General features: G+C 44.6%; 1 protein-coding gene across 1 annotated transcript in view; it reads right to left on the bottom strand.

Moving 5' to 3' along the window:
• KPNA3 (karyopherin subunit alpha 3) overlaps positions 1–15,824 on the bottom strand; it is a 282,370-nt gene that overhangs the window by 212,156 nt on the left and 54,390 nt on the right. The window contains exons 3-5 of the mRNA XM_030200459.1: positions 7,825–7,914; positions 7,541–7,623; positions 7,326–7,421 (exon numbers count right to left, since the gene is read on the bottom strand). Of these exons, the coding sequence (XP_030056319.1) occupies positions 7,326–7,421; positions 7,541–7,623; positions 7,825–7,914 (269 nt within the window). The remainder of the gene's footprint in view (positions 1–7,325; positions 7,422–7,540; positions 7,624–7,824; positions 7,915–15,824) is intronic.

The following is a 15,824-nucleotide window of genomic DNA, read 5'->3' as shown; positions in this document are numbered from 1 at the left end:
CTGAAGCTCTGAGGACCAGGAACTGGAGATCAGGATGTAAAAGAGAACCCCCCTCCCCCCAGCTCTGATCGATTAAGGGCCAAAAACACTCGTGTCTCCACGGATCTGGGGAAGCTAGCTCCAGAAGAAAGAACCAGATCTGCTGTGGCCAGATCAGACACTATGAGAATCATGCTGCCCGTGTTCTGCTCGAGTTTCAGGAGTTTTTTTTCCCATATGAGAGGTATCGGAGAATATGATTATGGAAGACCCCTCCCTCAATCAAGGAGAAAGGCATCAGCTAGTCTGTCGTGCAATCGTAGCCTGGAACAGAACTGAGGGACCTTGTTGAGATGAGTGGTAAAAGGATTCACCAAGGAGGTGCCCCACTCTCAGAAAATCTTTAGGGAAATGCCCATAAATCAAGGGCCACTCATTCTTTCGGGACGATCCAAGATGGCGCTCCTGAGTGGACGTGCGCTACGCTAGCTCTGATCTCCGTGCAGTCTTTCAGGCCGTGGAGAATCCTAGAACCCAGTTATTATGGGGAAAAGGAAGGGGAAATCCGGGACACTCACCTCCACGAGTGCGGTGAAAACCCCAGCCATGCGCCAGTTGACTCTCGAAGAGATGCAAACGCAGACGCCGGGAGAACAATCATGCCCTTCGGGAAGCCCCGTAGAGGAGCTTGCGCATAGCGTCGAAGGAGTGACGCTTTCTCCTCCTTCATTGACAGCGCCTCCAAGACCGGGGAGAGAATCGGAGACTGGAGTGCTGCAGCCTATGGGAACTCCCACGGAAGGTATTGTCCCGGCGGCAACAGGTGGAGGCCCAACAGCTACTTCTACTCCTGTCGGAATATCGGAGCAGGCAGAATTTACAACTTCTATGCCATCAAATCAACAGGAGGACTCTCCCCAGAATATTGGAGGTATTGTAAGACCATCTGTTATAACCCTGGAAACGCTATGGGATGCTATCCAAGTGATAAATAAGAACATTCAACAAGGTTCTAACTTTTGGGCTGGAGAAGTGGCGGAGATAAAAAAATCACAACAACAAATCACTGAAAATGTCTTAGAACAAAATACTAAAGTGGAACTTTTGGAGACTGAAATTAAACATCTTAAACAATTTTCCTCAGATATGGTTAAAACAAGTAATACTCAGTCACGCAAACTTGAGTATTTAGAAAATCAAACCAGGAGGAATAACTTGCGTTTTTTGAATTTTCCTAAATCCCCGCTTATTTCCAGCAGGGATATGTTGAACAAATATTTTAAAGAGGTTTTGGGCTTATCCCCTGAAGCTCTGCCACCTATTACTAATGCTCAATATATTACCACTTTAAGAACATTGCCAGAAAAAACGCAACCTAATTTGAATATAACTGCTTTTTTGGAGAATTCAATTGAAACTATTACTGATAGGACCACAATGATTGTTTCATTTGCACTTAAACATGATCGGAACAGTATATTTCGTTTGTATTTCCGCCACTTAAACTCTGAATTCCTGGGTGCCAAAATACAGATCTTTCCAGATATTTCCAAAGACACTCAGATAAGGAGAAAGGAATTCTTAATGCTAAAGGAGAAAGTTGCCCAATTAGGAGCAACTTTTCTCCTTAAATTTCCATGTAAGTGCTTGATCTCCATGAACTCAGCTACTTATATCTTTTTGGACCCAAAGAATTTAGTTCAATTTATTTCTAGTAAAGAACAAGGTTGATCCACTTGGTAGTAAACGCTATGTCGAATTGTGCATGATTTGTTTTCTCCTTCCACTCGATTTCTTAATTTTCTTTATATATATTCTTTGTTCTTGGATCAAACAATTTTGTGGGCAAACAGTTAAAATTTAAAGTTGAAAACGATATTATATATCCTCAATTTGTTATTTCCTAATTGCATAAGTTTATGTGTATTCATAAATGTATTTTGAAAATCATAAATAAAAAAAATAAAAAAATAAAAAAAAAATCAAGGGCCACTCATGCGGTTGCATCACTTGACTGTCTGCCAGACAGTGGGTTCTTCCCTGCCAGGTAAGTGGTTCCAATTAACATCCCATGAGAGATGACCAAATGCCACAACCGATATGGAACCATATCCCCCTGCTTGACGACATAGTACATTGCAACTTGTTTGGACCAGAATGATTTGGTTCTGAAGCTTCTAGTGCATTCCAAATAGCTCTTAGCTTTAGGATTATCTGGTACTGCCTCTCTTGAGCAGATCGCTGACCCTGAATGTAAAAGTCCATCTATATGAGCTTCCCACCCCAGGTTGGATACATGTGTCATCTGTGTCTTGTGGTGCTGAGGAATTTAGAATAAGTCAGTCTACATTGCTGCAAATCATACGACAAGATAGAAACCTCTTAAAGGCAAGTGTGACACATTGAATCCCGCAGGTCCCCCCTGACCTGGAGGATGCAAATTATCACATAGTGCCTGGGAAGACAGGGTCACATTGAGCTGTCTTCAAATACAGGTATGCAATGGACTATGGAGGCCAAGTGGCTCAGGAACCTCAACATTTGCCGTGCTGGTATCCATAGACTCTGTTAGACTTCTGGGATCAGGTGTTAGCCTCTATTCAAGGGCTGGGCGGAAACCCCTGACTAGAGTCGTGTCTAGCAAGGGTCCTATGAACATCAACTGTTGGGATGGGCTGAAGTGGGACTGGATAATTTATGACGAACCCTAGTAGCTACAGCACCCTAATGGTTCTGCACACAGATGCTATGCTCCTTCTCAAGTTATGATCTTGATCCATCACCTAGATAGGGAAACATGTGCATGCCCAGTCTGTGTAGGGATGCTATGACTACTGCTAGGAATTTGTAAAGACTTTGGGAGCTGAAGCAAGACCAAATAGCAGGATGTGGTACTGATAGTGGTGTTCCCCTTGCAGAATCACAGATACATCCTGTGATTGGTGTGTTATCTGAATGCGTCTATAAGTTCTTTAAGTCCAGAGTGCACAGCCAATCTTGTGTCTGAATCACTGAAAGTAAGGTACCCAGGGAAACCTTCCTGAACTTCTGCTTCACCAGTAGTTTGGTCACCCCGCCCCCAACACACACACATTTTCTTGGTGACTGAAGTACTTGGAATAAAATCCCTTCCCTTTTTTCCCTGGTAGAACAGGTTCGACTGTTTCGGCCCGTAAAAGAGAAAAGTTCCTTTGTAAGCAATTCCTGGTGTTCAGAGCTTAAGTTTGACACCTCTTGGTGGGCAATCTGGAGTGGGTATGTTCCAACTGTAGAGTGTACCCTGTCTGGACTATTTTGAGAACCCACTATAAAGGATACTGTGCAGACGTCTCACTATTTTCGATAAAGCAGTAAGACAACCATGGAATACTGGAGGAACCTTCTGCCTTTGAAACTAAAAAGGGAAACTAACAGGACAAACCAGCTGCCCTCCATTCCCTGCTTCACATGTTCCTTAAAGACTGCACCCTAAAAACTAAAAAGAAAACCCCATATATCACAGAACATAGCCACAGAACCCAAGGGCCAGCCAATGGATTGATCTTTTGGGACTAAAGGAAAGAAATCATCAGGTAAGAACCAATTTTTCCTTCCATTACATCCCACAGATCAATCTAGAGACGAGTGGGATGTTCCAAAGCAGTGGGACCGTAGAATTCCTGTAGAAAGGGCCGCCAACCCCAAGGCCACAACAACCTCCTCCCCCCCTTGGCCTCCAACTGCCAAAGTAAGTTACCCCAGAGAAGTGAAAGCAGAAAACAGAGACATAGAGCAGCCCAAGCCAGCAAGAAAACAGCTTATGACTTGGCCAATGAAGCAACCTGAGTCCTCCAGGAGAATGCCTAGAACGCTAAAGGCATGCTCCTATAAGCCAACAAGCACACAGATTGGTGGACAGTCTTCTAGTCTGGTGGCTTGTGGCTGTCTGTTCTTCAGAGGGCCAACACGACAAAGAAAAGGAAGCCCAGAATGCCTACCCCAATGGCAACTGCCAAGCATGGTACCAAAACGCCTCCGATACCAAAACTGCGAAGGAAATGAAGCGCCACCAGCTAAATCTCCTCGCAAAAGAAGGAAGAGAAATGGGTTGAGAATCAAAACAGCAAAACCCTTGAAGGAAGGACAGAACCCGTTCAATGGAAACAGCCCTCCCCCACCCCCTCCCCGCCAAAAGACTGCAGGATGGATCCCAGCAAGACAATGCCTCTAACTCCACTGTCCAAAGTCTAAAGAGATTGCCTCAAGATGGACAGACACAGAGGGCCACCATAGATGGGAGCCAACAACGGACTAAACAGGCAGCAAAAAAGATACACAAAGAATAAGGTGCTATGCACACAAGATGCCAGGGGTACAAGGACCAGCCAGAGCAGCCTAGCCTCCCCCACAGCCAAAGAAGCCAGGTTATCAAGTGCTACACATGTAGGCATGGAATCCAAACCCACCACAGTCAGAGAAAAGAAGCCTCAGAAACAGCAGCAGCAAGTGAACCATACAATCGGTGGATGCCACAGCGACCACCAGCTGACTGCAGACAAAGTCACTAGGAAGAAGTCAAGGACCCAGCTCCCTACTACCAGCCAATGACGACAGCCACTTAGAGAGTGAAGCCGATATTTCTCCCAGGCAGCTGTTGCCAAGCTCCTTTCAATGCCCTGACCTGAAATACCTCCCAAACGTTTTGCAGCAGGCGAGCCGGAGAACCAGGCGTCCAGCTGGCTAAGAGAGCTAACTAGAAGTTAGAGCCGCTGTAAAAGCTCAGCTGATGCCGCTAGGCCAAATCGGCTGCTGACCTCAGACAACTGAAACCCCAGCTGGTACTTAAATTCAATACAGCCGGAAGATAGAGCAAGAAAGTCCAGGTGACTCAGACATGAAACACCACCCAGCTAGTCTCAGTAACCGTGCCAAGCCGGAGACCAACGCAGTTACTGTCCAGAGCTGACAAAAGGACTAAAAAACAGACTGGAGGAAAAAAGGCAAGCGAAAAACTCAACCCTTGAATATCCCAGGGGCAAGCAGAAGGCTCCTCTCCAGAAAGAGCTGGGTGGAGCAAGCCAGGTACCAAGAACTCAGTATCTGAGCGCTACAGCAGTGCACTATAGCCATGATACATAGTCTGGCTGGAAGAGGAGCAACAGGGTGCCCCAAACAGACACCCCTCAGAGGCAAAATCCCCCCCCCCCCCCCGAGTCCCACAGAGAACAAGTTCCACTACGGGAAAAAAGTAGGTCAGCGAGCTTTGTCCCGATACCAATAATGCAACTGTGGCAACTAGGTTGTTTTTGGGTGTTTGTCATTTTAAACACCCTTCCCTAGGCTACCAGGGAGCTGACTACCAGCCAAAACTAAGGAACAACTGATTTGTTGAAGAGCAGGACAAAGGAAAGGGAATAGGAAGGAGCCAAAGTCCCCAGTGCTGCATCTGACAAACTGCCAGCTGCAAACCAGGCAAGGCTCGCAATCCACAGTTAGGGCTGCAGAGTCTGACAACCAAGAAGATCTCTTCAGCAACCAGTGAAGGAGCTGTGCACCCAGGCCCCCGTAAGACAATCAAAGGGAACCAGCCTGAAAGAAGCCACCAAGCAACTCCACCCCAGATCAACCTCCAGGTAGCAATAGGTGTCCTCTGTACCTAGGCCACTAGTCCCACTGGCTATAGCCTAGAAAATGCAGCAGCAAAGAAAGCCCCAAAGGGGAAGGTGCCAAACCTGAACCTCCACTAAAGTGTAAACTCCGGCACCGAAGATGCAGAGTCAAAGACAGCTGCCAAGCTCTGCAGTAATAAAGCCATTAGTAGCACCATCCCGCCAGAAAGAGTAGTTGAAGCTCCAAGCTGGAACAGTCCACCTCAGCAGGAAAACTAAAGTGAACAGAAGAAAGAGCACACAGTCAACACTGTCTGCCCATAAACACCCCAGCCAAGAAACTAGGCACAGTCAAAACCATATAACTGCCCAAAGCCATTGCGAACCTTCACCACAGGATATCCAAGTGAGAAGTTCCGCCAATCAAGAAGAGAAAAGCCGACAGGCATGGGATCTAGCATCACAGACACGTAAAAGGCCACCTATGACAGATGCAGGAAGAACTTCCATTAGTTGCAAGTCACGGAGACCCTCCCTAGGCACAAACATGAACCAAGAGCCAACAAAGTGGAGAGAAGGAACAGAGAGGCGCCACAGGGGACAGCGAGCCTGCACAGGCTACAGAGAGACCTGAGAACCTGTAAAAAGGACATAGCATGACCAGTGAGCACCCTCATAGGAGAGGGGACTAACCAGAAACTCCCCAGGGGACCGTGAACAGCAAACTGCCACAGGAGACAAAAGTCTACATAGGAGCCAGAACCAGAAACTTTCAAAAAGGACCAATTCTGCTGAGGGCTGGCAAAGGAGACAGGCAGAACCAACAGAAAGTGGCACATATCCACCATCAACAGCTCCGACTGAGAACCAGTGAAATGTAAAGCAACAGAGTGAAAGCCCACAGAACTGGAGATGACAGACCCCAGGAAGCACTAGGGAAGGCCAACCTACTTCCCTGGAAAACTGGAGAGGGCACCCAAGCCCTGCGCTCTAACACCAGCGAGAAAAAAAGCCCTTGAAGGCAGGGAAAAAATAGGGCCTGAAACATCTGATAATTATCAATTCAAAACCCAGGAAGGAGGAGAAAGAGCCCCTATATAAAACAGCCTTTCTTTTTTTTTTTTTTGCATTTCCCAGTAGCCAACAAAAGCTGCTGCAATAGGAATGAAACTCCAAGCTGTGATCTACCAGTCATAGCGTAAACCATTCAGAAGAAAGGGAAATGGGACTTGATATACCGCCTTTCGGAGGTTTTTGCCACTACATTCAAAGTGGTTTACATATATTCAGGTATTTATTTTGTACCAGGGGCAATGGAGGGTTAAGTGACTTGCCCAGAGTCACAAGGAGCTGCAGTGGGAATCAAACTCAGTTCCCCAGGATCAAAGTCCATTGCACTAACCACTAGGCTACTCCTCCAATCCTCCAATAATATATATGATACTTACAATGTTGGTACAATACAATGAAAACATCTTAATAGGCATAAGTAGGGACAAGCTGGAACATATACAGACAAGATGGGTAAAATAAAAACACTGGGATAAATAAGTAGTTGGATGGATTGAAGGCAAATTATATATACAGTTGAATATAGGTATGTGGAACTGGTTTCAGTTAGAGAGTATGGCAAGCTAGTCCAGGTACCCCCCCCCCCCCCAATGATCTTAACAAGCATGTGGTTTTTGCAATGCTTACCCTAAAGCTGTACCAACCCCAGAGCGCACCTTAAAAATGTATAAGATCACACATACTTACTTATCATCTCTTTCTAAACATTTGACCAGTATTGGCAATATTCCAGACTTTATCAAGTCATCAATTGGTGGATTTCTGTCACTGGATAATAATTTTCTAAGATTGGGGGGGGGGGGGGGGGGGGGGGAAGAGAAAAAAAAAGACAAAGGTTATTCAACCACATGAAAAGACTGCAAAAAAATGTGAGGACAGTTTTTCAAGTTCATCTGTTTTACCTTGCAGCCTGAACAGCACTCAACTGGATCACCGGGTTATCACTTGTAGCATTCTGTAATATAGCTTCTAATGTAACATTTTGCTTTAAGAGGGGGGGGAGAAAAAGCAAAATTCAATTACTCAGTACATGGAAGTTCAAAAAAACTTCAGCATGCTATTTGTAAACCACAGCATGCTGAAATCTATCAAATGACAATTTCACGAGTGATCACATACTATAAGTATTTGATAAAATTAATGAAAATAGTACTTCACCAGAAGATGTTTTTATAAGTAAGCTTACTGCTTTGAAGTCTGCATCAACATCGGAATCTTCTAAGCTCTCTTCTTGTGGGACATTTCTCTTTTTCAATAGATGCTCATCTCTTTTGTTCTGAAAAGGCAGTCATTAAAATTCATTAAAAGCATGAAATACCTAATTTCTAAAACAGGTGGAACGTTTATAAATGTTTCGCGATATGATGTATTCAAAAATTCATCTTTGCCTTCAGCTCCTACTTAATCTATTTTTCTATTGTTCAACTCCTACTGATAATAGGCTTTACATTTGTTTTTTGTTCTGGATCGAAAGTACTAGTAAATATAACTTTAGATCCAGGACAAAGATATAAATATATATGTAAAAAATGGAAGTATATTATAGCATTTTTCTTTTATTTTGAAAACAAGTCGGATTGCTTCCTACTCAAGACTCCACAGTCCTGCTTTGCAGTACAGATGGGTACAATGGCCACCTTCATATCAACATATCTATGAGGACATATAGGTCGAGGGATGCCGTACAATGGAACACAGCCTCCAACACAATTACATTTCATAATAAATTATGTCTAAAGAAAAAGGAATACATCACGTTTTTGTAGAGCTTATTGTAAACAAACATTTTTTAATCACTTATAAGACTTTGGCTTTAAATACTGCATTTGCTAAGAGAAAATTAATAATACAAAGCAATGATACTGAAAACTTGATTTCCGATATCACTGCAGAAATTACATGCAAGAATTAGTATTAGAAGTCAAACTGCCATTAAGTAGTACAATAAAAATAACTGATCATTTAAAAGAAACATTTTATTCAAAACCTTATCTTTATTGGCATATCAGAACAAAACCATACACATCAGTTAAAAAAAAAAAAAAAAAAAAAAAACTTAAGCAGAATAAGAGACCCTCCCCTCAACACCCTCCATCCCCACCCTCCCTGTACACCCTCCTCATGTACCAATATCACCTCTGTGTCCCAAGCATACAAACCAGTAGGTCAGTCCAGACTAGAAAGTACCAGGAAATCAGATCTCCAAGGTATTCAAATAAACTGAGCGAGCACGCATACTCATAGTATTAGGACAGCCTGATTTTGAAGAAGTGATTCTTAGCCTTTGGCCCTTTCCTTTCTAAAGGCATATGTTCCATGGTGAGGAGTTCATGCATTTCATTGCGCCACTGAAGTAATATTGGAAGATCTGGTCAGATCCACTAAAGTAAAATGCAACGCTCTGCAATAATGGTGGGTACCCAAGGCTAGCTACTTGGGTACCCACTACAATCATAGAGGTGTCATCTGACAAAGTTGTGGAGTGGGAGCCCAGGCACGTTGATAAATATCATTTAGATGCCTTCAGAGCTGTTGCCGAGATAGCTGTACTTCAGAACAATACCAAGTACAATGTTTGTATGTAGTCTCCGTTGCCTGACATTTGGGACAGGTCCTGTCGGGAGACCCATCTTCTTAGCTCTAGAGGGATGTATAAACATTCACACAAGTAACTTATAATAAAGTTCTTGCAACTTGCTACAGTGGTGGAAATAAGTATTTGATCCCTTGCTGATTTTGTAAGTTTGCCCACTGACAAAGACATGAGCAGCCCATAATTGAAGGGTAGGTTATTGGTAACAGTGAGAGATAGCACATCACAAATTAAATCCGGAAACTCACATTGTGGAAAGTATATGAATTTATTTGCATTCTGCAGAGGGAAATAAGTATTTAATCCCTCTGGCAAACAAGACCTAATACTTGGTGGCAAAACCCTTGTTGGCAAGCACAGCGGTCAGACGTCTTCTGTAGTTGATGATGAGGTTTGCACACATGTCAGGAGGAATTTTGGTCCACTCCTCTTTGCAGATCATCTCTAAATCATTAAGAGTTCTGGGCTGTTGCTTGGCAACTCGCAGCTTCAGCTCCCTCCATAAGTTTTCAATGGGATTAAGGTCTGGTGACTGGCTAGGCCACTCCATGACCCTAATGTGCTTCTTCCTGAGCCACTCCTTTGTTGCCTTGGCTGTATGTTTTGGGTCATTGTCGTGCTGGAAGACCCAGCCACGACCCATTTTTAAGGCCCTGGCGGAGGGAAGGAGGTTGTCACTCAGAATTGTACGGTACATGGCCCCATCCATTCTCCCATTGATGCGGTGAAGTAGTCCTGTGCCCTTAGCAGAGAAACACCCCCAAAACATAACATTTCCACCTCCATGCTTGACAGTGGGGACGGTGTTCTTTGGGTCATAGGCAGCATTTCTCTTCCTCCAAACACGGCGAGTTGAGTTCATGCCAAAGAGCTCAATTTTTGTCTCATCTGACCACAGCACCTTCTCCCAATCACTCTCGGCATCATCCAGGTGTTCACTGGCAAACTTCAGACGGGCCGTCACATGTGCCTTCCGGAGCAGGGGGACCTTGCGGGCACTGCAGGATTGCAATCCGTTATGTCGTAATGTGTTACCAATGGTTTTCGTGGTGACAGTGGTCCCAGCTGCCTTGAGATCATTGACAAGTTCCCCCCTTGTAGTTGTAGGCTGATTTCTAACCTTCCTCATGATCAAGGATACCCCACGAGGTGAGATTTTGCGTGGAGCCCCAGATCTTTGTCGATTGACAGTCATTTTGTACTTCTTCCATTTTCTTACTATGGCACCAACAGTTGTCTCCTTCTCGCCCAGTGTCTTACTGATGGTTTTGTAGCCCATTCCAGCCTTGTGCAGGTGTATGATCTTGTCCCTGACATCCTTAGACAGCTCCTTGCTCTTGGCCATTTTGTAGAGGTTAGAGTCTGACTGATTCACTGAGTCTGTGGACAGGTGTCTTTCATACAGGTGACCATTGCCGACAGCTGTCTGTCATGCAGGTAACGAGTTGATTTGGAGCATCTACCTGGTCTGTAGGGGCCAGATCTCTTACTGGTTGGTGGGGGATCAAATACTTATTTCCCTCTGCAGAATGCAAATAAATTCATATACTTTCCACAATGTGATTTTCCGGATTTAATTTGTGATGTGCTATCTCTCACTGTTACCAATAACCTACCCTTCAATTATGGGCTGCTCATGTCTTTGTCAGTGGGCAAACTTACAAAATCAGCAAGGGATCAAATACTTATTTCCACCACTGTATATGCGCCAATTGCAGTCCATTCTTCAGGCTGAAGACAAGACTCCAGAATATGGGGTCCAAAGTCTCTGAAATGAGAACATAGTAAGCGATTTCTGCATTCCAGCATATCATCGATCTATCAAGCCTTTATAAACTGCCGGTTGCAGCCATTTTTCATTGAACTGAGATTCCGAAAAATCCACAGGATAGGTGCGTGGTGTTATAATGTAATGTAATGTTGCATCTGTAGATAGCGAATTCACAATATCAATGTCTCTGGTAACATTCAACAACTTGTGTACACAAACCAGGACTCTTAGCCACCAACTTCAAGAAAGTGCTAGCAAAACAGTTCACACCAGTATAATGTGGCAGATATATAATTTATGTGTATAGAGTACCCTCAGATATAAACCACTGTAACTGCAGTCAATAATGCTGCTAAAAAGTGGCATAGCACTTCTTTCATTAGGTAACTCTAACAATTTTTTGGGAGAGCAACATATGCTCATTTTTTTATGCGTCCCAATCACCACAGTGCTATAAAATCACTTGTTACTTTTAAAATAGTATATACTAGGTGAAAACTGTGCACTTATCTTTTGAGTTCTTGCCTCCCAGGCAGAACTATATTGCCTTGCTGAAACATTTATCAGTTGCCTTCCCCTGGAACTGCCCGACTCCGCGGGGTTTCAATCACTTTCCTCAGGGACAAGGGTTAAGGCTGCATAGATGTTATCTTCCTCCTTCTTTGTTGCTTCTTTTCTTTGTTCAAGCAATCCACAAAACTGAAGCAACAAAGAAGGAGGAAGATAACATCTATGCAGCCTTAACCCTTGTCCCTGAGGAAAGTGATTGAAACCCCGCGGAGTCGGGCAGTTCCAGGGGAAGGCAACTGATAAATGTTTCAGCAAGGCAATATAGTTCTGCCTGGGAGGCAAGAACTCAAAAGATAAGTGCACAGTTTTCACCTAGTATATACTATTTTAAAAGTAACAAGTGATTTTATAGCACTGTGGTGATTGGGACGCATAAAAAAATGAGCATATGTTGCTCTCCCAAAAAATTGTTAGAGTTACCTAATGAAAGAAGTGCTATGCCACTTTTTAGCAGCATTATTGACTGCAGTTACAGTGGTTTATATCTGAGGGTACTCTATACACATAAATTATATATCTGCCACATTATACTGGTGTGAACTGTTTTGCTAGCACTTTCTTGAAGTTGGTGGCTAAGAGTCCTGGCATCTGTGGATAAGCATACCAGTCGCGAGGTTATAGTAAGTAGGCTGTCTGTATTGTTTCATAAGATAACATTTGCAGTTCATCATCATCAAGAGAGCATGTTGTATTAATGCCAAACTTCGGGATGCCCATTGCTGAAAGCACTGGTCAGTCCAGGAGGAAAACCCTTATTCCCCATCAAGGGAAATATTTAGATACATTAGAAGACTCCATGCAAGACAAGGCACCTCCAAGGGTTGGAATCGACCCCGGTTCCTGCTCCAAGGCCTGTTGCAACCAGCTAAGATAGGCCCTGGTGGTGTAGGAACTACAGAAAGATGCTTACAACGAAAGCGTCGAGACCTCAAAGGCATGCTTAAGAGAAGCCTCCAGGCATCAGTCCTACATATCCTTCAAGGCCACACCACCCTCCACAGGGAGGGTGGTCTTAGTCACTGCCATGACTAAGGCATCCACACTTGGCAGAGCCTGCTTCTCCGCCTGCTCTGCCACTGCTGGGTCCGGCGAGACAGCTTTGGCTACCTTCAAACTTCCCTCAGGACCAGACCACTGGGACAGAATAAGCTCTTGAATGGTGGCATGCACAGGAAACGTCTTAGGTGGCTTCCTAGTGTAGGCCACCTTGGGATTGACGGTAGCACCTCAGGATCCTCAATGTTCAAAGCTTCCACAGACAGACAGATGAGCACCAGCAGATCATTCTGGTGGAAAAGGCAGACTGATCATCAGCCTCTTCCTGGGTCACTTCACCCTCTTCCAATTCATCCACCCTGAGGCGGATGTAAGCCCCCCCCCCCCCCCAAGCCCGTCACCAACGACAAGGGCCCAGAAAAAGGTACCGCTGACCCCATGTCCGAGCCTGGAGAAATATGCAAGCATTTGGAAACCGGATCCTCCAAGGAAGCCTGTAAAGCCACCTCTGACCCAGGAGACTAAGACAGGAGCAACAGAAAAATAAGAAAGGGGTAAAGACCTCTTCAGTAAATATGCCTGATGGAGTAACAGAATAAAATATGGGGAGAAAAAAAATCCCCCAAATCAAAGGCAGAGCAGAAAGTCCTGCAGGAAGTCCCCCCAGGAGCAGAAACACCCCCAAAGCTGCCACATGTAGGCTAAAAGCAGGCCAGGAGGACTCCCCAGCCACCAACAGTTGCGTGGCAGGAACCGCATCGGAAGGCACAGGAAAATGGCCATGCATGCCCCAAACATCCTGGCGCGAGTCAGACTGCTCCAGAGACAGGCACTCACCAGAACCGAAGAGTGCCTCAGCACACCCCACGAGATAGACGCCGGTCAACAACCTGTGCGCTCCACAGCAGGAGCAACGCTTCACCAACTCCGTCGCCATGATCCCCCCAAAAGAAAAAAAAAAAAAAAGGCGCCAAAACAAAACTCACCACCAGAGAAGCACCGCACCCACTCCCAGCGAGGAAGCAGCTGGCGGCTCAGCCCAAAGAACTACCGGCAGTGCAGAAGCACAGCTGATCAGCCCGATGCAAGACTATCCCTGTTTGTTTTTTAAAGGCCGAGCACTAGTTTGGTTTTTGTTTTTAAACAAGTGAGGAAGGCTACAGCCTAAAAGACAGGAGAAAATCTGGGAGAAATGGGTCCATAGGGTGAGGCCGGGTATGCCTCCAAAGCTGGTCATCCAACCAAACACCCCTCCAGGCTCAACTGGCTCAAAGGCCCAGGAGCTGAAGACAAACCCAGGAGCTGCTGAGATGCCATCTACCACCTGTGGAGATAGAGCTATACTAGTTGAAGGAGGAGCTCGCCGTCTGGTATCACCATCTTCAACTCTGTAATCTCTATCTCCACCTGCTGATAGATGGACACAACCCACTAGGTTCCTGAATTCATCTGCTGCATAGGATAAGAAAGTTTAGTTTTAATCTTAGTGCAATATTAATATGTTGCACCTAATACATTATTGCCATCATATTCCAAGATTTATGTGAGAAGACTGGCATAGAATTATCTAGTACGAAAGCCTATCTGAAGAAGGTCAATTAAGTGAAGGATGGGGGGGGGGGGGGGGCTCCTTACCAGCGATATCAATAGATTGTGCAAATGTAGGGAAGAAAAGGGAGGGAGGGAGGAAAGCAAGGTCAGGGGCAGCTTGGCTTGTCATTGGGCAGTTCAAGGGTAAGCTAGGCAGATGAATGAGCTGGTTGGTGGCCAAGGTAGAAGTCCCAGATGAAGCAGGAGATTGAGCAAGCTATTTAAAGGCACGCCTCCAGAGTGCAGGGCTTTTTCTGCTGCTTGAAGGCAGCTTTCCCACCCTTCAGTACACTGGAAAGTAGGGAGCATGGGTCGATGGGGGTTCGAAACTTTTGTCGCAGCGGGCTGTAACCTGAGCTACAGGGTATCAGGCTCATTGGGGATGAACTGGATTTTAACTAATGGGTTAGGTGAGTTCATCTCATACCACTTTGCTGAGTGTGCGGGTGGTTGAGGAATGCAAATGTTGGTTCTTAGACATCACTGGTGTAGCTCAGGGTTAAACTGTTCTGTCATTTGGCTTACATTTATTTAAATTGTTGACAATAAAGAAGCCGCGGCCTTTGTCACCCCCATACAGGTGTGTAGTCTCATGTTGGCAAGAATGGGCCTAAGCAGGGTCAAAAGAGGATTCAAGTGGGAGGGAGCGAAAAAAGGAGGGATCCCCATCTCTGAAGTTATGAAATACTAAGGTTTCTCTAAAATTCAACTTTTTTTTTTTTAAACATAACTCATGTTTTAGCTTGTTGAACATATATTTACTCTCCATCTTGAAAAATAATTGTGTTTGTATCATGAAAATGCCTATTAAAATAATCACATTTAGCAGCAAGAGTCAAAGAATCATAATGGTTTAAATATTCAGAATATTCAGTTAATGTAAAGGCATTGGAGCAAGACTTCCATTGCCTCTCTGTTTTGCAGCCCTCAATTGAGGGGTAAATCAAGGAGAGCTCTGTAGATGTCAAGGATTCAGGAGTCTTAAGAGAAATAGAAGATTCTTAATACCTCTAAAGATCTACCCATATATGAACTGCTTTCATTATATCTATTGATGTCACTTTGAACATACATACCAGCAACATAAGTACATAAGTAATGCCATACTGGGAAAAGACCAAGGGTCCATCGAGCCCAGCATCCTGTCCACGACAGCGGCCAATCCAGGCCAAGGGCACCTGGCAAGCTTCCCAAACCTACAAACATTCTATACATGTTATTCCTGGAATTTTGGATTTTTCCAAGTCCGTTTAGTAGCAGTTTATGGACTTGTCCTTTAGGAAACCGTCCAACCCCTTTTTAAACTCTGCTAAGCTAACTGCCTTCACCACTTTCTCCAGCAACGAATTCCAGAGTTTAATTACACGTTGGGTGAAGAAAATTTTTCTCCGATTTGTTTTAAATTTACTACACTGTAGTTTCATCACATGCCCCCTAGTCCTAGTATTTTTGGAAAGCGTGAACAGACGCTTCACATCCACCTGTTCCACTCCTCTCATTATTTTATATACCTCTATCATGTCTCCCCTCAGCCGTCCCTTCTCCAAGCTGAATAGCCCTAGCCTCCTTAGTCTTTCTTCATAGGGAAGTCATCCCATCCCCGCTATCATTTTAGTCGCCCTTTGCTGCACCTTTTCCAATTCTACTATATCTTTCTTGAGATGCG

The sequence above is a fragment of the Microcaecilia unicolor genome, chromosome 4 (assembly GCF_901765095.1).
Source record: "Microcaecilia unicolor chromosome 4, aMicUni1.1, whole genome shotgun sequence".
Lineage (NCBI taxonomy): Eukaryota > Metazoa > Chordata > Amphibia > Gymnophiona > Siphonopidae > Microcaecilia > Microcaecilia unicolor.
The sequence above is the reverse complement of the archived record's forward strand: the minus strand, read 5'-3'. Positions and strand labels throughout refer to the sequence as shown.